Genomic DNA, 23,134 nt, shown 5'->3' with positions numbered 1-23,134 from the left:
CCAGCCTCCAGCCTTCTGTTGCAAGCCAGGGGTTTGGTGCTGTGAGGGGTTACTGAGGGCTCCCTCCATGCTGGGAGAGGGGTGAGATCCCTTCCTGCCAGGCTTTCATGTTTGGCTGCCTGTTGTTCTGCAGCTCCTACCTGCACTGCAAGTGGGCAACGCTGGAGGAGCTGGAGAAGGACCCCAGAATCTCCCAGAAGATAAAGCGCTTTCGGAACAAGCAGGCCCAGATGAAGCATCTCTTCATGGAGGTGAGGCCATGGCTGGGCAGGCTGGCACAAAACTGTGCTCTCTGGAGAGCTGGGCTGGCTGATGTGGTGGGGTGCTGGGTGCTGCTGTGTGCTTTGCTCTCTGCCCATCTGGGGTGGTCTGTTGGCCATGTCCCCAGTTACAGAGCAGGAACTAAAGGCTGATGAGTGGTTCAGCCCTGTCGGCCCCAGCTTTTCATGGAGCAGGCACACTGGCTAGCCAGAGGTGGCAAGGCAGCCATTGCCCTAGTCCTGAGGCTGGCTGCTGACTCCAGCCCAGTGCCAGTGGGTGAAGGGGAGATGGGATGTGCATTGGACTGTGGTGCAGGTGTGTATGACTAGCAGAAGCCCCAGGGCAGTCCAGGCACACATGAGGACAGGGGAGTATTCAGGAGTGTCTGCACGGCTGTGAGCAGTCTGCCCTGCTGTCCCCAACCCACTGTACTGTGGGGGATCACACTGGCAGTCCACATTTGTCTGTTCAGGACAGCATTGTACCATGTGTGAGCTAACTCAGCCACATGGTAGCTTCTTCCTGGCAGGGGCACCGGGCGCCCCTAAAGAATAGGACAGGGTTTTGCAACCAAATTAGCGAGAAGAGCCATTTTTTTTCAAATTCAGTTACAAAATCAGTACTTCAAAAGCTGCAGTTCACGTGAGTGTGAGACAGGCCTTCCGAAAGGCAGTAGAGTCTCAACAGTCGCAAGGCGTCCGTGTTGAGAAATATGGCAGCCCCCGGCTGCTGGCGCTCCCTGCTCCAGAGCCCCAGGGAAAGTGGTGGCTGCCGGTGCTCCTGCCTGGAGCCCGGGAATATGATCGGTGCGGCCGCTCAGGCATAATTGAATTCGTGAACCTTCGGTTTGCGAATATTGAGACCTTACTGTAATGTCAAACCGTACTTCTGTCACCCCTGTTTGAAGAACAGAACACACACAGTGATTTGGGTCAGTTAGAAAGTTGTTACCCCATCTCCATGCTTTACCTGCCTCAGCCCCCAAAGCTGCCCTCAGTTCCCAAGCTTTACCCCCATCCTGCAAACCCGCCCCCCAACCCCGGGTTTAACCCCTTCAGCCCCAAACGCCCCCTCACCCTAGGTTTAACCTCTTCAGCCCCAAACGCCCCTGCACCCTAGGTTCTTCTTCGAGTGGTCCCCCTGGGTGCTCACAATAGGTGTTGGGCTCGCCCGGCGCCGCAGATTGGAATTCTTCTAGCAGTTTCTATTGGATTGCGCATGCACCGACACGCGCCGCTCCCTTGCGCACCCCCGGCCATGTGCGCGATCCGGTCCCCGCCAGTTCCTTCTCAGCCACCATCGGCTGCAGACGGAATCCGCTCCGGCTAAAGCCAGAGACAGATAAGATAGTTGTTTTTTACGTGTAGTTTGTTTGTTTTGTCACTATTTAAAAAAAAAAAAAAGAAGAGAAAGAAAGAATATTAGACAGCAGAGAGAAGAGGTACGAAGGAGAGAGGGGTGGGCGAAAAGGCTGTTAAGCCGTCCGCTGCCCTGAAGGCCGTAAATGTTATTTTGCGTTAGAAAGCACTGATTAGTGGCTAAGTACCCTATTAACAGTAAAGACTCACCGCGATGGCTACCTCAGGGCTTAAGAAGTGTGAGTCATGCCGCGAGGCTATGCCGGCCTCTGATGGGCATAGTGAATGCATTCGCTGCCTGGGAGAGTCACACGTTACCCAGAAGTGTTCCCACTGCGCTAAGCTTACAGCCAGGGCCAGGAAAGACAGACAGATGAGGCTCAAAATGATCTTGTTTGATAAGGCTCTCCAGCCTGAACCACTGGAGAAGCCTCATGCAGAAGGGCCCTCTGGGTCGCATAGAAGGAAGGCAGCCTCTTTGACCCCCTCTGTGCAGAAGAGGAGGAAACTCTCCCCGGCTTGATCTTTGCTGGCGGGCCCAGTGGGCAGGACAAGCGGAATGCAGAGCCCCCATCTGCGAGCTCATGAAAGCGGCAGCACAGCAGCGCATGTGGCAGAGGCCGAGCCTCCGATTACACAACAGGTGGCACGGAAGGCGCTGCGAGCACCAGCGCGGCAAGCGCCGGAATCGGCGGCACTGATGCATGCGGCACCGGCTTCCGTGGCGCTGACGGTGCAGGGGCACCCGGCACGGAGCCTATCGGCGCTGGAGGAAGCTACCCGCGCGGCACCGACAACGGGGCCGAGATCCCCAGCACGGGAGGGGGCGGCGCCCACCCCACAGGGGAGGGGCAAGGCAAAAGCAAAACCTCGGCACCTTAGTCCATCTCCAGGCAGGGCTGCACTGCCCTTATCACCCAACCCCCCCGAGATACACATGCCGCACCGCCAGGCTGTAACTCCACCAGCTTATCTCGGGCCTCCCTCTCCGTTCCTCCAACCAATTTTGCCATGGCTCGGGCCACCTTCACCATTTTTGGGCATGGATCCCCTTGAGTATTATCACAAACTGGCTTCACCACTATCTATGTCGTCGCGGAGGTCCTGCTCTCCCAGACATCATAGGTACACTCCCCGATTATGGTCCAGGTCTCCATCACAGGGCCCTTGCCCATGCTGCTATGATTGTCCTCATCATGCTGAACACAGACACTGCAGGTCTAGATCCAGGGGCAGGTCCTCTCCTACTACTCATCATTACTCCCGTGTACACTCTCGCTCTGGGACGGGAACACAGTTGTCCCAGGGGAAATTAGGTCCAGAATCCCGAGACTTCCCTTCACAGTCCTCCAGGGAGCAAGTATATCACCGAACTCAGGAGCCAGAAGATTTGGGGGAGGTTTACCCCAGCGGTTCCTCCTCATCCTCCCCAGATGAGGCCATGGCCCCTGGGGATGTCTCCCCTCCGGATGACCTTAAACAATTCCAGGAGCTGTTCAAAAGAGTAGCTTTCATGCAAAGACATTCATGTAGCAGAGGTGCAGGAGAAGCACCATAAACTCCTGAAAAATTTGAGACGCTCGGCTTCATCTAAAATCGCTATCCCACTGGATGAAGCCATTATGGAGTAAGCCACTAACATATGGCAGACTCCGGCCTCTATTCCGCCTACGAACAAGAGAGCGGATAAGAAGTACTTCGTCCCAGCCAAGGGCATGGAGTTCCTCTTTAGTCACCCACAACCCAATTCTTTGGTAGTCGAATCGTCCCAGCAGAGGTTGAAGACGTCTCAGTACAAATCGGGGGGGTTGGATAAAGATGCTAAGAAGCTAGAGCTGTTTGGCAGGAAGGTCTATTCCTCCTCTACCCTATTCTTGAGAATGGCAAATTACGCAGCACATCTATCAAACCATAACTTTGACAATTACTCTAGACTCACTCCCCTCATGGATTCACTCCTGGAGGACAAGAAGCCAGTGTTAAAGGTGATTGTCCAAGAGGGCTATGCGGCATCACGGACGGGAGTCCAGATTGCCCTGGACGTGGCGGACACAGCGGCATGTTCAACAGCCGCAGCAGTGGTAATGCGTAGGGAATCCTGGCTCCAGACGTCCGGTATCCCCAGAGACCTACAGGCGAAGATCGTGTATCTTCCCTTTGATAAGCAAAAGCTGTTTGCGGACTCAACCGACTCAGTCCTCCACTCCAGCAAAGACTCGAGGGCCACACTTAGGACCTTGGGTTATTTATACTCCCCCATACAAGAAAAAGAGATTTTATCCTCAGCAAAGACGCTATGCTTACCAACCACAGCGCGCTCAATATCAGCGAGGCTACGACCAAGGGCGCCATCAACAGCAGCAGCAGTACAGGGCTCCCAGGTGACGTTCTCAACAAAGCCGTACACTCTCGGGACAGGCCCAGAGACAGCAAATTTGACGGGTACGTCGGGGACTACACTATCAATACCATCGCTCAATGCCATTCTCATCTCATGTTCCATCATCGCCTCAAACCGTTCCACTCCCAATGGCAAAAGATCACCACAGACAAATGCGTGCTAGAAATTATAGCCACGGGTTACACGATCCCTTTCCAGTCACTTCCACCGACGAAGCCTCCCGCCCAGCCTCATTTCAGGGATGCTGCCCACGAGGCGAGGCTGAAGCAGGAGGTAGATCACCTCATGTTCATAGGGGCGGTGGAAAGAGTGCCGGAACAGTTCCAAGGGAAAGGTTTTTATTCACGCTACTTCCTAACAGAGAAGAAAACAGGAGGCTGGAGGCCGATTTTGGATCTACGGGGCCTCGACCGTTACTTGCGCAAGCAACACTTTCGGATGATCACAGTTGCCTCCATACTTAGGCACTGGACAATGGAGACTGGTTTGCAGCCTTCGACTTACAAGACGCTTACTTTCATATAACAATCCACCCGGCACACAGACGCTTCCTCCGCTTCACGGTTGGTGGGGAACATTTCCAGTACAGGGTTCTTCCGTCCGGCCTATCCTCGGCTCCCAGAGTCTTTACCAAAACCCTGGCAGTGGTATCAGCCTACCTGCACAGACAGGGGGTGTTTATTTTCCCATATCTGGACGACTGTCTACTGAAAGGGGCCTCAGAGGCAGAGGTCCTACGCATGATACGTATCACCGCAAACACATTTACTTCGCTAGGCCTAGTTATCAACCTTGCAAAGTCAAAGACCGAACCCACGCAAGGTATAGGGTTCATAGGGGCACGCATAAACTCTATCACAGCAAGAGTATACTTGCCCGACGCCTGCTTCCGCGCCATCAACTCCCTGGTGCAAGTCATCACGTACAGCCCCACGGTGCCGGTCCTAACGTGTCTGCAACTGTTGGGGCACATGGCGGCAGCGATGTTTGTGGTACAGAATGCCAGGTTACACATGCGAAGCCTGCAGCATTGGCTGGCGAGTGTTTACAAACCGGCATCCCACACTGTCCACACGGTAGTGTCGCCCACGATGGAGGTGCGCAGATCCCTAGCGTGGTGGGAAAATCCTGAGAATCTGCTAGTGGGGGTGCCTTTCCACCAACCACAAATTTCTATTTTTCTTACTACCAACGCCTCCCACATAGGATGGGAAGCGCACATTGGCAGCAAGGTGACGCAAGGGCTATGGTCCCCTGCGGAACAGACACTGCACATAAACATACTGGAGCTCAGAGCAGTGTTCAATGCCTGCAAACATTTTCGAGATTACCTGCACGGCAAAGTAGTCGGGATCAATACCAACAATACCTCCACTATGTTCTACATCAATCGACAAGGAGGGGCACGATCCCGAGCCGTGTGTGCGGAAGCAGTCCGATTGTGGAACTGGTGCATCGCCAACAACATAACGTTGAAAGCCTCGTACTTGCTGGGCGCCCACAACGTGAAGGCAGATCAGCTGAGCAGGCGCTTCGCACTCACACACGAATGGCAGATCTGCTCCGACCTGCTACGGCGCATATTTCGTATATGGGGGCTTCCCCAAGTCGATTTGTTTGCCACCCAGTACAACAAGAAATGTCCCCAGTACTGCTCCAGAGCAGGAATAGGGTGGGGGTCCCTGGGGGACATATTCATGATTTCATGGAAGGGCCCCCTACTCTACGCGTTTCCCCCCACAACGGTTATCCACAAGGTTCTGCAGAAAGCCAGAAGGGAGAGAGCTCGCATGATACTCATCGTTCCAACTTGGGACTGGCAACAATGATTTCCCTTGCTTCTGCGCATGTTGGATTGTCCACCACTCCCCCTACCGGTGGCGCCGGACTTACTCACGCAGGCTCAGGGGTCCATAGTGCACCCGCACCCTCAGGGACTGCACCTACAAGCATGGTTAATCCATGGCTCAGCGCCTTAGAGGGTACGTGTATGGAGGGAGCACAACAAGTCTTGGAGTGTAGCCGAAGGACCTCCACCAGGAGGACTTAAGAACAGAAATGGACTTGATTTACAGCCTGGTGTTCTGCCAAACAGTTAGCTCCCCTTGACGTTCCTATAACCGTAATACTAGAATACCTATTGGACCTCAAACGAGACGGGCTTTCTCTATCCTCACTAAAGGTCCACATCGCTGCTATATCAGCTTTTCGGCATACAGAGGACGGGCCCACTGTATTCACCCACCCTATCGTCACAAGGTTCTTGAAGGGCCTGGTAAACCTGTACCCCCCTCGAAAACTGCTTCCGCTGTCGTGGAGTTTGGACTTGGTGCTCAGCACGCTATCGGGACCACCCTTCGAACTATTAGCCATGGTACCCTTCCGACTTCTTACGATGAAAACAACCTTCCTCCTTGCGATTACATCAGCCCACAGGTGAGCAAGCTCGCGGCAGTGATGCCAACGCCGCCCTGCACAGTATTCTCAAAGGAGGTGGTAACCTTACGGTTACACCCAGCCTTCGTTCCAAAAGTTTCCTCGGAGTTCCATCTTAATGAACCAATAGTTTTACCCTCGTTTTACCTGAAGCCTCACAGCTCCAGCAAGGAGGCGTACCTATATCTCCTAGACGTGAGAAGGGTGTTGGCCTTTTACATAGACAGAACTAAGTCCTTCCAGAAAACGGACAGGCTTCTGGTGTCTCTCGCTCCCAGGTCAAAAGGGGAAGGCCTCTCTTCACAGAGATTTTCAAAGCACATTGTGTCCTGTATAAAAATGTGCTACGAGCTTCGAAAGACCCCTTTGCTGGCCCCTCCGAGGGCTCACTCCACCAGGGCGGTGGCGGCGTCAACAGCCTTCTTCAAGGGCATCGCGTTAAAAGACATCTGTAGAGCGGCGACCTGGTCGTCCTACGACACCTTCGCCAAGCATTGTGCCCTGCATCGGGTATTCGAGGAGGATACCCGTCTGTCGACAGCAGTCCTCTCGGGGGCAAGCTGCACATGAATCGATTACCCACCTCCTTACTTGGGTTACTGCTGGGTAGTCACCTATCGTGGAGCACCCACGGGGACCACTCGAAGAAGAAAGAGAAGTTACTCACCTGTAGTAACAATGGTTCTTCGAGATGTGTCCTTGTGGGTGCTCCACCACCCGCCCATCCTCCCCGCTTCGGATCTCTGTCTAGTGTTTTTCAGGAGCATCCGAGGAGGTTGGTCAAGGAACTGGTGGGGACTGGATCACGCACATGGCCGGGGGCGCGCGGGGAGCGGCGCGCGCCGGTGCATGCGCGATCCAGGAGAAACTGCTGGAAGAATTCCAATCTGTGGCGCCAGGCGAGCCCAACACCTATTGTGGAGCACCCGCGGGGACACATCTCGAAGAACCATCGTTACTACAGGTGAGTAATTTCTCTTTTAACCCCTTCAGCCCCAAACGCCCCCCCAACCCTGGGTTTAACCCCTTCAGCCCCACACGCCTCCCAATCCCAGGTTTAACCCCTTCAGCCCCAAACTGCCCCCCCACTGCAGGATTTACCTGCCTCAGATGACAAGCGCGCACTGCTGCTGCTCCCACCTGCCACCGCCTCCTCAGCACAGCTGTGTGGCTCTGGCAGGGCAGGCTCTCCTGCAGGTTCTTCTCACATGTGGAACCCAGCTGGCTTCCTCTTCCAGTGCTCCCTGCCCTGCCAGCTTCCCCTGCTGCTGCAGCTGACAGCTCAGCAGCTCTAGAGGCTGCCACCACTTAAACAAAAAAACTAAGCAGTGGCAGCCTCTGGAGCTGCAAGTGGCGGCAGCGCTGGGAACCTCACACAGCTCCAGAGCAGGTGGTTGCTGACCCGTGGAATAGGGCATGCTCACCTTGATCAGGGGTGTGTGGCAGCTTCGTGCCAGGGCAGCGAGAGAGGCAGGCGTGGCGCCGTTGTGCCAGGGCAGTGTGAGCAGGGTGTGTGAGACACCACTGTGCCAAGGGTGGCATGTATGGGCAGTGTGAGCAGGGTGCATGCTGCACAGTCGTGCCACGGCAACGTGCTTCAGGTGGCCTGAGCAGTGTGTGTGGCACCACTGTGCCAGGGCAGAGAGCGCTGGGGCTGGGGATAGATAACATGGGGCAGTACCTGCACCTGGAGTCCTCTTGCAGCCCGTGAGAGCTCTGCTGTGGGAGCCAAGGCAGTGTGGTGCCCTGGAGAGCCCTCTGGCATTACGCACTACTCTGTGCAGTGTGCATACTCAGGGTGCAGGGTCTGGGACAGAGATGTTGCGAAGGGAGGAGGAACAGTGAGCACTCAGACCCTGCTGGGCTGCTCTGACCCACTTTGCGAGCAGGTAGGTCTTGGTTAATATGGAAGCTGTTATGTGTCGTTCATCATTCACTCCAGGGAAATTTGCTGGTGGCTCCTGCACCGTGGTCTGGTGAGTGTAAATGAGCTGATAGGAAATGACAGTGGCTTTGTAAAGGGGGCAGTAACTCCAACTCTCAGCCTGGGGGTCTTTCAGGCTTACCCAGTGTACGGACTCAGCACCCTCTGGCAGAGCACCATGCCCCTAACCCCAGGCAGAGTGTGAGCCCTACTTTGCCTCAGCCTCTGAGATCACAGCAAGGAAACCGATCTCCTCTCAGCCCCCAGCTTGCTGGTTTGCTTCTGCCAGGGAAGGTGAGGGCCCCCTGCTGGCGTGGTGCCAGGCCCTGAGCTGTTGCCTGTGTTGCTGAGCTGGTAAAGGAGAGTCAGGAGCGGCTGTCCCTGGTAGGTGACATGGGTTGCTGAGGTTTGCCAGGACAGGGAGGGCTGTGGAGGCCCTCTTGGGCTGTAGGCTGCACCGCAGTAGTGCAGTGTCATCTGCTGAGTGGTGCAACGTCTGAAAGTTCTTGGAAGCACTAGCACGCAGGGCGGGGTCTGGGGTCCTCGCTAGCTGAGCTCAGGCAGACATTCCTCCCCATCAGCAGCACCACGGAGCCAGCATCCTCTGCATTGTAGAGCAGCGAGGGGCCTGCCCTCCCAGCACCTCACTGCTGTGTGCTCCCTGGACCCTGCCCCTTTCACCCTCATCCTGCTCGGCCCAGCAGGCAGCTGAATGTGTCGCTCTCTCTCCTCCTGCTGCACCAGCCTGATGAGGATTTGTTCAACCCAGACTACGTGGAGGTGGATCGGATCCTGGAGGTGGCTCACACGAAGGACTCCGACACTGGGGAGGTGAGTGCCATGCCTGGCATGAATGTCTCCTTGTCTGGATGTGGAGAGAGCAAGCTAAAGAGAGGAGGGCTGAGGCTGTGCCCAGGGGGAGCTCAATGGAAAGCAAGTTTATTTGCCTGTTTCTGGGGCAAGTCAAAACTGTGAGTTTCAGGAGCACTGACTCCAGTGTCATTATCACCAATTACTACTCAGTGCACCAGGCTGGCTGAGCAAACCCTGGGGGAGAAGTACTGGAAGCAGGGGACTAGTAAAGTGGATGCCTCCTAGGCTGCTGTAGAGGTTGGTGTTAGGCCAGGGTTGGAGACCTGGAACCCTGAGGACCCATCCCATGCAGGGGGCATATGAGCTGGGTGTTGACTGAGCAGAGGTCTGGAGCTACACGTCTCTGCATGGCCTGCTTCTGCATTTCTTTGTGTGTGTGCAGCAGGCAAGGGTGCATGGGTGCATGTCTTTGTAAGTGGGTGCTTGTATGCAGGCAGGCTGACAGACAGGTGTGTGTAGGCACACTTGTCCTTGTGTCTGTGTGTACATGCAGGTCCATGGGCATCTGCTCATGTCTGTGCAGATGGGTGTGTGTGTGTGTGTGTGTGTGTGTGTGTGTGCACATGGCTCTGTGTGTGTGTGCGCACATGGCTCTGTGTGTGTGTGTGCATGTACATGTATGCAGGTGGCCGCTCATGTGCGTGCCCGTTGCCAGAATTCGTGTGCTGGGGCTTGCACCACATGAGGCACGAAAGCGCCTGGCCCTTGGACCTTGTCCTCTAGCACGTGTCCCCAGGGCATTTCTCAGGGTCAGAAGCTTGCCCTGAACACCCTTCCTGAGCCCAAAGCACCTCTCCTTACGCTGCAGGAGGTGACCCACTACCTGGTCAAGTGGTGCTCGTTGCCATACGAGGAGAGCACCTGGGAGCTGGAAGAAGACGTTGACCCTGGAAAAATCAAAGAGTTTCAGTCCTTGCAGATCCCACCGGAGATCAGACATGTGGTAATGCACCCTGGGGCTGCGTAGCCTGTGACATGGAGAGAGGGAGGGCAATTAGCAGTGAAGCTGGTGAAGCTCTGCTGCTGCCCCTCAATCCCAGCCTGCCACCCCTGCAATTCTGGTCCTGAGCCCCTGGCCAGAGCTGACCCCCAGCCCTCTCCTGTTCTGGTCCTGAGCCCCTGGCCAGTGCTGACCCCCAGCCCTCTCCTGTTCTGGTCCTGAGCCCCTGGCCAGTGCTGACCCCCAGCCCTCTCGTGTTCTGGTCCTGAGCCCCTGGCCAGAGCTGACCCCCAGCCCTCTCCTGTTCTGGTCCTGAGCCCCTGGCCAGTGCTGACCCCCAGCCCTCTCCTGTTCTGGTCCTGAGCCCCTGGCCAGTGCTGACCCCCAGCCCTCTCCTGTTCTGGTCCTGAGCCCCTGGCCAGTGCTGACCCCCAGCCCTCTCCTGTTCTGGTCCTGAGCCCCTGGCCAGTGCTGACCCCCAGCCCTCTCCTGTTCTGGTCCTAAGCCCCCTTTGCAGTGCAACAATTGTCCCTCAGTCCACCTGCAGCTCTCTGCAGTTCTGATCTTGAGCCCTCTCCAAAGCACTGCCAGGCCCCCTTCATTTTGGCCTGTCACCCCCTCTGTTGTGATCCTGAGCCCCTTCCCAGTCCTGACCCACAGCCCCCTGCAATTCTCACCCTGAGCTCCCTATGCAGCACTGCCAAGGAATCTGCTGTTCCCTGCTGGTCTGAGCCCGAGTCTCAGATTCACTGCATCCCCCACACTTGGGGTGGGGAACTTCAAGTGCCAGGATCTGGGGTCTGAGGGCTTGCTGTTGATCAGCTGATGCTTGCTGATAATCAAGGAATCTTCTTTCCCAAGTTTTCCCTTTTCAGTCATTGTTCCTTGCCCCTAGTCTGTGGCCGCCCCTTGCTAAGCTCTAGTCTGTTCCTGCCTGTGAGTCATGCTCTCTGTTCTCCCTCCTAGGAGCGCCCAGCTTCCGAGTCCTGGCAGAAACTGGAGAAGTCTCGGGAATATAAGAATAGCAACCAGCTGCGGGAGTACCAGCTGGAGGGGATGAACTGGCTACTCTTTAACTGGTACAACAGGTAAGCATGACCCAGAATCAGCCCCACCACAATGAGCGCTGCTGCTCTTTCACACGTCAGTGCTGTGGGGAGCATGGTATCATTGGAGGGGACGGCTGTTTCCTGCAACAAATTCTTGAGCTATGCCTGTGAGAATTCTGTGCTAAAACATCAGCAATTCTGTGCACAATCTTCTAAAATTCTGCTTATTGCATTGTCAAACTAACACAATATCCTCACACCAGTTTCAGTTATTTTGGTCATCTATTTCAAAATACCTGCCAGCAAGTATGCCTGTAACCATACGGATAGCTAGGAGGATTGTGTTTTGGCAAATAGATTCCTTACTAGTCATATTCATACAGAAGTCTGAATAATAATTCATGTAAATGACAATACAGAGTTGTATTTCCTGTGCCCCATTGAAGCAGTGCAAAGGCTAGTGGGAAGTCGGGTAATGGAGCCGAGGGAGAGGGAAGAAGTTGCAGGGGAGGAGTCTGGGGGTGAACTCTCAGGGTTGTTGGGTGTGGGTGGGAGAGGTGTGGCACTTGGGCCTTAGAATGACGGGGGATGGAGAAGGGTTGCTAGAGAGCCTTTCCCGTGTAGACCCTGGCTGATCCCTGGACCTTCTCATTCAGTGGGGGCACATCTTCTTTTCCTCCCATCTATTCCATCAACCTCTCTCTCATGAGTCCCCATGGGGGGAGGGATAACTCAGTAGTTTGAGTTTTGTTCTGCTAAACCCAGCGTTGTGAGTCCAGTCCTGGAGGGGGCCATTTAGGAATCTGGGGCAAATATGTTCCAAAAAAAAAAAAAGGATGGTGCTTGGTCCTGCCAAGAGGGCAGGGGACTGGACTCAATGACCTCCTGAGGTCCCTTCTGGCTCTATGAGATGTGTATCTCCATATATATATATATATTTATCCCTGCACCCCTAGACAGCCATCCCTCCAGCCCCTGCCCTGTGTGACCCTGCACCTCCACTCCCATCAGCACTTGGCTCAGTCCTCTCACCCCACTAGCTCATGTGCCCAGTCCATGCCCCCCACTAGCCCTTTGGAACCCCAGTCTCTGTGATCCCGTCCACCCAGCAGCCTCACATGTCCCACTCTGGCTGTTACCTCATATCTCTTCCCTCCTGAACTTGCCCTGTGAGCAGGCAAGCTCTCTCTCTTCCTCTCTGTGATGGTGGACTGATTCGGCCCAGAGCAGGTTGGTCTCTTTTCTGGCACCACAATAGCTCTTGGTGGACAAAACGTGTAACTGCAGTGCCTCCGTGACAGAATCTACAAGAGATACACATTCTGCATGGGCACAGTGATGCAGAGTTCCCCCATGAGGATGGGCCCGTTGCTCCCACAGACTCACGGCCATTGTTTCCCTTATTGTCAGGGTGCATGTCAACAGCACCAGGAGAACTCTGCTCTGCAGTTTTGCCTTCGTGTTTATTTAATACCAGTGAAACTGGCTCCTCCCAAATAGCATGAAGTGGTTGCCAGATGCTGGTGCATTCCTGGGGCTGATGAGACCCCAGAGAATGAGAACTCTGTGGTGTGTCCCTTGGCAGTTGATTGGTACTAGTCGTGCTGATGTACCCCTCCCAGCGGCAGGGTCACAGATATCTTTAAGAGACAGCAGTAAACACAGTTCTGTTTACTTACCCAGGGCACCAAAAGCTGGAGCAAATGAGCATGCAGGTGGTTAGGCTTTTGCCTGATTTATATGTGCACCCACAGCAATTGTCTGATCATTTTCTCACTGTTCTTGGGTCTGTAACTTGTAGATATTTTGGGTGGCCAACCCTGGACCACCTTTAATGTGAGCATCTCATAGTGCCTAATGGGCCCTGAATTTGCCCTGTAAGGCCCCAGGAAGACGAGTGCTCGCGCTGTAGCACTGCTGAGCTGAGAGAGGTGGTATTACCTGCCCGTGGTGGCATGGCAGGCAGGCTGTGTCTGGGCTGTAAGTTCCCCAGCATGCTGTGTGATGTGTCCGCAGGAAGAACTGCATCTTGGCAGATGAGATGGGCCTGGGGAAGACAATCCAGTCAATCACCTTCCTCTCTGAGATCTTCCTGATGGGCATTCATGGACCCTTCCTCATCATCGCGCCGCTCTCCACCATCACTAACTGGGAGCGGGAGTTCCGCACCTGGACGGAGATGAATGCCATCGTGTACCACGGCAGCCAGATCAGCAGGCAGATGATCCAGCAGTATGAGATGGTGTACAGGGATGTGCAGGTGCCTGCCCCTCTGGCCCCCCATAGCCACTGACCATCTGGTCTCTTATCCTTGACCATCACTATCGTGACTCCTGGGATGCATACCGTGAGGGGTTCCCTCTCAGATGCTTCGCAGAACTGGGGTGCCACCGAGCCCTGTGACTCACCAGCCTAGGCTCACGCTTGCATTTTGCAGCTGTGACCAGGGATGACCAACCAGTTAAGAGCTGAAGAGCCAAAATAGCTGTGAATAGAGTGTAAAGTGCCACATCTTATATATTTATTTTTATGTATCTATATATCAACCTCTCTGTAGAGAGATAGATTTAGATTTTATGTCTATATCTATAATATATTTATATGTAGCCATAGATATATGTTATATATTTATATATAGAGAGATATAATATGTGCTGCAGTGCTCTCCCCCTTCCATAGAGCCAGGCAAACCGTGGGGGGGGGCCCAGTTCCCCACAATCTCTAACCCAATCCACCTCCCCTCCTCCAGAGCCAGGCACCCCCAGTCCTCAGCTGTAACCTAATTCCCCATCCCTTCCTGAGAGTCAGGCACCCCCAGGCCCACGCCCCAGCCCTATGCCAGCAACTCACTGGAGCCACTGCTGCTGCTGCCATGCACTTCTCTCTCCAAGTGGGGGCCACATGTGCAGCTCAGTGAGAAGCACTCCCGGCATGTGCCTTGGGGCAAGAGCTGTATTTTTTCACTCAAAGAGCCGCATGCATCTCAAAAGCTGCCAGTTGGCCACCTCTGTTGTAAACCTGAGTCCAGTCACGCATTCCCACGGGCAAGGACACACCCAGCTGCAGTTCCATGCAGGCTGTCAGCCGTTGCATTAACCAACAATAGCGAGGCTACAGTCAGCCCCCCAGACCCCTAGCCTAGAACCCCAGAGCTGTACATCCTGCCCTGATCAAAACCCTGACCAGTGCGAATTTATTACCCAGTTTGCCTCTTCGTCAGCCTGCAGATAAAAATGCACAAGAGTGTTGTCTCCAGACGCTTCAGTCGGACACACTGATGTAGATGAAAGTGTTTTAGTTTATTAGCTACAGAAATAGATTTTAAGTGAGTATCGGGGATAGCAGAAAGATGAAAAGAAAGTAAAGTAAAAAAACCACAAACTAAGCCCAATATCTGAGATAGACTGGATGTAAATTAAGAATGTCTCATCCTGACTGATAATACAAGCAGGCCACCAGGTTTCCATACACAGGCAAGAAATCCTGTTAGCTTGGGTCTAGCACTTCTCCCTCACTCAGTCTTTGTTCCTTAGGTGTTTCCAGGAGTGTCCTCATGTGGGGAGTGAGGCCTGTTGCTGATGTCACACCCCATCTTATACAGCTTTACCATATGTCAGGAGCCCTTTGTTCCAACCTCTGTTCTCAGGCCTGTTTGTGGGAAAATACAGTTACCCAAACAGAGTCCAGTGTCATGTGGCTTGTGCTGACTCATAGTAGCCGTTCCTTACAGGCGGGCGAGAGCATTCTCAGGAAGGCCTACCAGGTGGGGGATAAGCTTTTCCCAAGCTGATGGGCCTTCAATAGGCCCTTCCAAACCAGCTCTAGACTGGAAGCCTACAGATGATGTCCTCAGGTGTACCTGTATTTGACGTACAGATACACAGATTCAGCGCTTTAGATACAAAAATGGTGCATGCACAGCAAGAAGAAAAACATCTTCAGCAAATTGTGACTTTTCCAGAGACACCTCACGTGACTCATCTAGTACAAAGTGCATCACAATTGCGTTACAGCCCTCCCCGCCCAGGATGAATATGAGGTGCAGTGAGTGTTAACAGATGCCCCTGCTGCAGATCAGGTCTGGCTGCCCGGTAGCTATGTGGCTCCACCCAAAGGACTTTCCTGCCTGGGCATTCCGCTGCTCACCGTGAGTAAAGCGCTGCCTGGCTTATGTCTCCTCAGGGAAACCCTCTCCCAGGGATCTTCAAATTCCAGGTGGTCATCACCACCTTTGAGATGATCCTGGCAGACTGTCCAGAGCTGAAGAAGATCCAGTGGCGCTGTGTGGTCATCGATGAGGCCCATCGGCTGAAGAACAGGAACTGCAAGCTTCTGGAGGGGCTGAAGCTCATGGCTCTGGTGAGAACTGGCTGCTCCCGGGAGCTCGGGTGGACTGGACTAGCCACATCTTGGCCTGGTCCTGGCACTGCCAGGGCTGAGCTATGAACTGGCATGAACCCTCCCCTCGAGCTGGCATGACTGTCCTTGGGAAGATGCTTTCAGCCTTGCCACTCTTGCTGCCATTTCCCAAGTTTAAGCTGTGGGCCTGGCTGGGGCTCAGTGGGGCCCTTCCAGGGCAGCATCAGATGCTACTGACCCAGCGTGAGGTGCTGCTGGAAGGGGGTGTTAAGACCACATGTGCTCATTGCAAACACTGCTATCTGCTCCCTTAGAGCAGTGACATGAAACTCAGTACACAACCAGATCTGTGAGGCTAATTCCATTCCCAGCACTCCCACAACCAGCACAAGCTTCTCCAGCACTTCTTGCAGTGGTACAGTGCATTCTGCACAGCTGCTTTCCAGTGGTGGATGGTGCAAAGACTGTGTAGTGGCAATAAGTCAAGTGCTCTGGGATGAAAGGTGCTCTAGAAGAGACTTTTTTCTTGATGTTAATTGAGCTCACATAGCGGTCGGTGCTGGGGTGGTGCAGTGAGGTGCAGGCAGAGAAACAGATCAGTGCCAACCATTGCCAGGGCCAAGTGCATATTGGACCAATGGTCCCTCTCCAGGACCACTGACACAGTGGTGTGCTCAGGCTAGCAGGCTCTGCTGCCCTGCGGAAAGGCACTCGTCACAGGGCTTGTGCTAGGTCATGGAAGCGTGAGTCTGACTCTCTGGTGCCCTGTGATGTGGGGGTGTGGGGAGAGGGTTCCGTGCACAGCCACCCTGCTGGTGTGTGTAGTATAAGGCTAGTGGGCTGCTGCTGCAAGTCCTTGTCTTTCAAACTGGCCCTGACCCCACCCCGCTCACTGGCTCCTTCTCCTTGACACAGTGCCTCTGGAAACCTGCAGCCCGCCCCCAGCTTTCATCCATGCACCCAGCCAGCAGCCTTTGGAGCTGCTCCTCGCAGGGAGTGGCCTGGGGAGGAGTGTGTTTGTTTAACGCAGCGCTGAGCGAGCAGCGCAAGCTTGCTCCAACCTCACGCTGGTCATAATCGACTGTCCAGGGTCTCAGTGGGTTCACTCAGTTCCAGGCCTCTTCTGTGCCAGTGCCTCCTGCTACAGGAACAAGGACAGGCAGAGTGCTGCCCTGCCCCTGCCCAGCCACAGTATGGACATGGACCCCGCCACAAGACCACTCCTGTTGGCCTCCTCTTAGCAGGGCAGTGCAAGCCCAGGGCAGGGCCCAGATGAGTCAGCCTCGGAGCTGGGACTAGAACCCTCATCTTCTGCCTCCCAGATCACAGATCTGGCTGCTGGGCCATGGTCTCTCTTGTGGGGGCCCAGGGCATGGCCTAGCAGCTCCTCCTAGAGATTATGGGCAGTGAGCTTCCCACAGACCTGTCCTGGCACTGCTTTGACCTTGGCCTCCCTGCTGATACTGTGACCTGATGGCTAATCAGGGCCAGGCTGGGACCCTCTAGTGCATGGGCATTATCCCTGACCAGGCCAGCATCCGGGCCTGGGACCTCCAGCGGATTGGTACCAGTGCCATGGGCCAGAGATGGCCTTTTGGACCTTGGCCTTTGTGGTCAGTTACCCTGGCCTCCTCCTCAGGAGTGAAGTCATGAAAAGAAAGTGTGTCCCTGGAGCCAGCCTGCCAGCCCCTGTGAACTGGCTGCTCTGGCTCTGGGTGCGCAAGCAATGCCAGGTGTATGAGCCCTCGCTCTGCTCTCTGCTCAGGAACACAAGGTGCTGCTGACTGGGACGCCCCTGCAGAACTCCGTGGAGGAGCTCTTCAGCCTGCTGAACTTCCTGGAGCCCCAGCAGTTCCCTTCCGAGACAGCTTTTCTGGAGGAATTTGGAGACCTGAAGACAGAGGAGCAGGTACCAGCTGGGCCCAGGGGTGAGGTTCGGGGGTGGCAGGGCCCAGGGGTTGGGCTTGGGGTAGAGAGGCAGGGACTGGGGGACCAAGCCTCAGGGGGTAGGACCTGCAGCTGTTGTGGGGTTGGGGCCCAGGAACTATGGAGACGAGGTCAAGCACCCTATGGGCCCCATACAACCAGCATGCCCTGCCACACTGGACCCCCATTACCGCTGTGTACCCAGCACTCCCCAGCCCTTGCATGTCCAGCACCTCCCAGCCCCGAGACAGCCAGCATGACCAGCACCTCCCCAGCTCCCATGCACCAGCAGGCCCCCATATGCCCATCACGTCCATCTCCCACACTTTGAGGCTACTGCATGCCCAGCACATCCACTGCCCCTGAACCTAGTGCCTTTAAACCACACCACAAAGAGCGTCCTCAGCCTCTGTGTGCCCCGCAGCCATAGCCCCTGCATGCCCAGCACTCCCAAATGTAAAGATGCCCATAGGGCAGCTCAATCAGTGTGCCAGTGGCTGTGCCCTAGCAAACCTGAGCTCTTTGGGCAGGTTCTGCCACAGTCAGCTGGTTCTGCACACCCCTCTCTACTGTTTGAGTGGCTGGGTGGAGCTTACAGAGTGCACCCCTCACTGTGCAGCAGATTGGGGCAGGCATGAGGGTTTGAGCTCATGCAGCCACAGGGCAAGCACATCCCGCTGGGCCTTCCCATCACACACAAGAGGCCTGGTTGAGAGCAGTTGTCTGTGTTGTGCCAGCAACACTGTGAGTTTGTGTCCATGGGGAAGAATCACACTGGTGCATATGGACAGGCTCAGTTAGGCAGGTGCTGGGTGTAGACAGGGTGCTCAGAGGGAAGCAATGAACTGTGCAGTGAGGATCCACTCAGGCCCTGCTCAGCAGTGTCTCTCAGATCACCTGCAGCTGGAACAGAGCTCTGCTCTGGGGAGGGAGCCAGGTGTGCTGGCAAAAGTGCTCATGACCTGCAGGCGCAAGGCCAGGCAGTCACACTGTGGCCTGGGTAAAGTCAGTGGAGCTGCAGGGGGGTGTAACCAAGGCCAGCCCCACCCAGCCTGGCCTTCAGAGCCCAGCACAGCTTACAGAGCTGGCAGCTAGAGAAGTCCTCTCTTAGTGTCAGCAGAACAGGCTTGCCCTGGCCCCGCAGGGGCTGGGACACACAGACCCCTCTCGCTCGTGGTGGCTGTCCCAGGAGAGCTCTGCATTGCTCCACTGTCTGCTGTGCGTGTGGCAGGGAGGGACATTGTGTCTGCACTTGTGCTGGGCAGGTGAAGAAGCTGCAGTCAATCCTGAAGCCCATGATGCTGCGGCGGCTGAAGGACGATGTGGAGAAGAACCTGGCGCCCAAGCAGGAGACCATTATTGAGGTGGAGCTGACCAATATTCAGAAGAAGTACTACCGGGCCATCCTGGAGAAGAATTTCTCCTTCCTGTCCAAGGGGGCCAACCAGCACAACATGCCCAACCTCATCAACACTATGATGGAGCTGCGCAAGTGCTGCAACCACCCCTACCTCATCAATGGTGAGCCATGGGGAATGGGCACTGGGAGCAGGACACACCATCATGCCCAGCTTCATGAGTACCATGAACTGGGCCAGTCCTTCCGCAGTCCTGCCCCCTGTCAGTGACAAGCTCTGCCAAGGGTGGGTGCTTTTCAGTAGCTTGCCTGGAGGGTCAATGATTGAGCTATTGTCCCATTTCTCTCTGTAGTCCTGGCCACTTAACAGCCTCCGAGACCATCTGGTCGGGTGTCAGGCCTGGCTGGAGCCTGCTACCTGTGTGCTGTGTGACAGCGGAGAGAAGGGCTAGAGTGAACGTTCCCAGGGAGTGCAGGCACTCCACAGCCCTGCTCAGGGCTGATTTCCCTTCCTCTTTGCAGGGGCGGAGGAGAAAATCCTGGAAGATTTTCGTAAGACGCACAGCCCAGAGGCACTAGACTTCCAGCTGCAGGCCATGATCCAGGCGGCTGGGAAGCTGGTGCTGATTGACAAGCTGCTGCCCAAGCTGATTGCTGGTGGGCACAAGGTGCTGATCTTCTCCCAGATGGTGCGCTGCCTGGACATCCTGGAGGACTATCTCATTCAGAGACGGTCAGTAGAGCCTGCACAGCCTGGCATTCTCCTTCTCCCCGGCCCTGCTGTGTGCCACTCACCAGGCATGGGCCCTGTGGGCCTCCCTTTCCCATGCAGAATGGGCTGAGCAACAAACCCAGGCTTTGCCCTCGTGCGCAGTGCAGGTGAGCATGGCCTGGCCCTGCTCTGGATGCAGCTCTGCGATCTGAGGTTGGAGGGACCTAGTTAGCTTCAGCCACGTCACAACAGCCTTCTGCCTTTGACTTGGTCCTCAGCAGCCTCACTCCTTACAGCATTCACCCTCCCCAGCCCTTTGGCCCCTCCATGCAGCAGGGCTCCCCCTCTGTGCCAACCTGCAGCTCCCTTGGGGACTTAGTGATGCCGGGGTCACTGGGCAGAGGAGTGCAGAGTGGCAGGCTCTGGTGTGTCCCCCAGCACCACTGACTCAGCACTCAGCTCAGCTCCCCTTCGATAGGCTGGGGAGCTCTAGGCAAGAGCCATATGGGAGACCACAGAGCTTGGTGGTAAATCGGGGTGATGCCCAAGTGACCAGGCCATTCCCAGGTATTCTGGTTATCCTTGTAGCTTCATAGACCTCTATTCCTGGCTCCCCTCTCTGCCCATTTCTAGTCCCCCTTGCAGCATTAGTTTGAAGCTCGTCTGTGACAGGGAGATGAGAAGGGTCCAGAGGAAATGGCAGGAAAACGGCCTAGAGACTTTGTTGTTTATATGGATTGACTCCTCCAGTCCCTCCTGCATTGCCCCTTATCCTCACCTGCCCACTCCCCCGCCACACCCATCCTGCTTTGCCCACTGTGAGGAGTCTGACTGTCATAGCGGGCTTGGGGGCTGCTCATAAGGGACAGTAGCCAGCTAGAGATGGGTCCAGTTAGCAAGAGTCAGAGTGAGGCCAGGGTCAGAAATCAGAGGTGGTACCAGGCTGGAAGCAGGAAACAAAGTCAGAGGCAAAGATCTGGAGATGAGGCGAGTTCTGGAGTGCCCCAGAGATGTCGGGCCAGGGCCTGTCTATCGGCCCCTCCTGAGAGTGCCTGGCTGGAGACAGGGACTTGTGAGCCAAGTCTCCCCAGTGCTATTACCCTTCCCCATGGCTCATGGGGACCGTGGGGACGTGCTGGGCTGGCATGCTGGTGCGCGGTCCTGCCACCACAGGGGAAGTCCGGCTCCTGGTGGGAAACCCAGGCTGTGGACTTGTTAGTTTGCAGGGCACTCAGAGAGGAGGCTCCATCCATTGTCCCCAACCCACAGTCACTTCCTGTGCACTGTGGCTGGAGCTGGCAGGTGCAGGCCACAGTGCCTGTCTGAAGGGGGAGGACCCTACCAAGCAGCCCTCAGGGAGGGGCTAGGCCTTAGCAGGGGGAAGGTCTATTGGCCAGGTCCATGGCCCCTTCTGTTTAGTGTGGCTCCTGCTTGCTTCCTGGGAATGCAGGCGCAAGGCTCTGAGAAGCACGGGCCTCTGCATGCATTTCTGGTGGGGAACTGCCCCTGGCCCCATCTCAGCTCCAGAGTGGAAGAGCCAGGAGTTCAGAATGGCCTTCCCACTCTGGGGTACTGCACAGCCCTTGGGCCCCTTGTTGTTCAGTCTTGCTGCCCTTGGACCCAGCAGCAGGGGATCCAGAGCCCTGGAGACTGCATGGACTGTGTGTGCTGGAGGTGCCAGAGCAGCTCTGATTCTGGCAGCTGGCGCCCCGCAGCTCTGGGAGTGGGCTCTGCAGAGTCGGGATGCTGTGCTCCACATGGTGCTGGCTGTGTGCTGACCTGGTGGTATCCTGTCCCTGTCTGACAGGTACACCTATGAGCGCATCGATGGGCGGGTGCGTGGGAACCTGCGCCAGGCTGCCATTGATCGCTTCTGCAAACCAGATTCAGACCGCTTTGTCTTCCTCTTGTGCACCAGAGCAGGAGGCCTGGGCATTAACCTCACAGCTGCCGACACCTGCATCATCTTTGATTCTGACTGGAACCCACAGAACGACCTCCAGGTATTGCAGAGCAGGGCTGTGATGGCCTTGGTGCTGATTAGAGCAGAGGAGTTGCATGCCAGCAAATGGGACCACAGGACAGGCCCCTGCACATCACTGGGGGCAGCCAGTGTGACCATGGGATGAGATCACCGTCCATTGGGTCAGTTAAAGAATGCCAGCCCAAGCAGTCAAAGTGGAGTGATGCTGGAAGTGCTGCACAGTAAGAAACAGCTGTGCTGGGGGCTCAGGAGCAGGGCAGAACCTTTCCTCCCTTGGATGCCTGCTCCAGCGTTGCCTGTGCTTGGGGAAATGCAGAGCTGGTTGCTGAGAGCTCCCTGCTTCAGCACAGCCTACCCTGCAGGAAGTGGAAGCCCCAGGGGAGGGCAGCTGGGGGTCTGAGTCCAGATCCCAGTGATGTCCACGATGCTCACTACCCTGAGCCTGGCAAGCCAAGGCGGCTCCTTGGGGCAGGTCCATGCTAGGACACTTCGTGGGGGCAGAGGCCGGGCTCTGCCTGTTGTTTTCTGGGCGGGGCTGGGGGCTGGGCTCTGCCCATTGTGCCACAGAGCTATTGTACTGGCTGCTTCAGTAGAGCCATGCCTGTGCTGCCTGCGTACCTTACTTGACACTGGCCTGTGCTGTCACAGGCTCAGGCACGCTGCCACCGGATCGGGCAGAGCAAGGCGGTGAAGGTCTATCGCCTCATCACCAGGAACTCCTACGAGCGCGAGATGTTTGACAAGGCCAGCCTTAAGTTGGGCCTGGACAAGGCCGTGCTGCAGGACATCAACCGCAAGGGCAGCACCAACGGGGTAGGCTGCCTGTCTGCCCTCCGGGGGTGAGGGCTGTGGGAGGGCTCTGTGCCCCTACTGCCTCTTGTAGCGTTCCCCAGTGCTTATGGCAGAGCAGCCAGAGCACCGGACGGATCCTGCTCACTTGCCTGCCTAGCATGGCTGAGTGTGTGGAGCCAGGGGTTCATGTAGCCCCTGAGGAGGACCTGTGTCCATCACAGAGCAGATCAGGCACTCCCACCATGGATGTCAGCACTCTTCAGGCCTGACTTGCAGTCCCCTGCTGTCCCAGCTCCAGAGCCTGCCCAGTTGTTCCTTACGCCTTGCTTATCTAGGCATTGGCTTACCCTGAGCAGAGACTTGGGACCCCACTAGCTTTCATGCTGGCTTTGGATGGATAACTGTCCGCCAGGGACTGGGTTTTGAGCCTACCCCGGGTTTCTGAGTGCTGAAATCCGGCATTGATGGGGCTGAATGCACCCAAAGGTGACTTGTCCCCTGGTCCTTGAGGTTAACACTTGTGGCTGGTTGCCATGGCATCACAAACAAGATACCTTAAAGATCTAGCCCACCCGTGTGAACCCATAAGAGGTCTGAGGATGTGAGGAGGAGAAGGGCCAGATACCAGTGTTGAGAAGGCAAGGTCCTTGCTAGTTCAGAGAAAGCTGCAAAGCCCTGCTGGGAGTGTGTTGGCAGGTCTCTTGCCCGTAAGGGCATCTGCGTTAATAGGCATTCCAGGGGGAAGCCAGCCTAGAAGCTGTG

At 55.7% G+C, this 23,134-nt stretch overlaps 1 protein-coding gene across 12 annotated transcripts in view; it reads left to right on the top strand.

Moving 5' to 3' along the window:
* The window catches only part of CHD6 (chromodomain helicase DNA binding protein 6), a 209,956-nt gene that overhangs the window by 122,117 nt on the left and 64,705 nt on the right, over window positions 1-23,134 (top strand). For 11 of the 12 annotated variants that reach the window (XR_012647850.1, XM_075011571.1, XM_075011572.1 and 8 more), the window contains 11 exons: window positions 134-251; window positions 9,125-9,211; window positions 10,062-10,196; window positions 11,160-11,281; window positions 13,259-13,502; window positions 15,425-15,601; window positions 17,367-17,510; window positions 18,793-19,048; window positions 19,407-19,617; window positions 21,404-21,599; window positions 22,229-22,393. Coding sequence is in view for 11 of the 12 variants with exons in the window: in XM_075011571.1 (XP_074867672.1) it covers window positions 134-251; window positions 9,125-9,211; window positions 10,062-10,196; window positions 11,160-11,281; window positions 13,259-13,502; window positions 15,425-15,601; window positions 17,367-17,510; window positions 18,793-19,048; window positions 19,407-19,617; window positions 21,404-21,599; window positions 22,229-22,393 (1,855 nt within the window). In the remaining variant the exon portion in view is untranslated. Of the gene's footprint in view, window positions 1-133; window positions 252-9,124; window positions 9,212-10,061; window positions 10,197-11,159; window positions 11,282-13,258; window positions 13,503-15,424; window positions 15,602-17,366; window positions 17,511-18,792; window positions 19,049-19,406; window positions 19,618-21,403; window positions 21,600-22,228; window positions 22,394-23,134 lie in introns of those variants that run through there. The other variant, XM_075011576.1, reaches the window with a different exon arrangement.

Source organism: Carettochelys insculpta, chromosome 17 (assembly GCF_033958435.1).
Source record: "Carettochelys insculpta isolate YL-2023 chromosome 17, ASM3395843v1, whole genome shotgun sequence".
NCBI classification, from domain to species: Eukaryota; Metazoa; Chordata; order Testudines; family Carettochelyidae; genus Carettochelys; species Carettochelys insculpta.
This window is presented reverse-complemented; position numbering and strand designations above follow the sequence as displayed.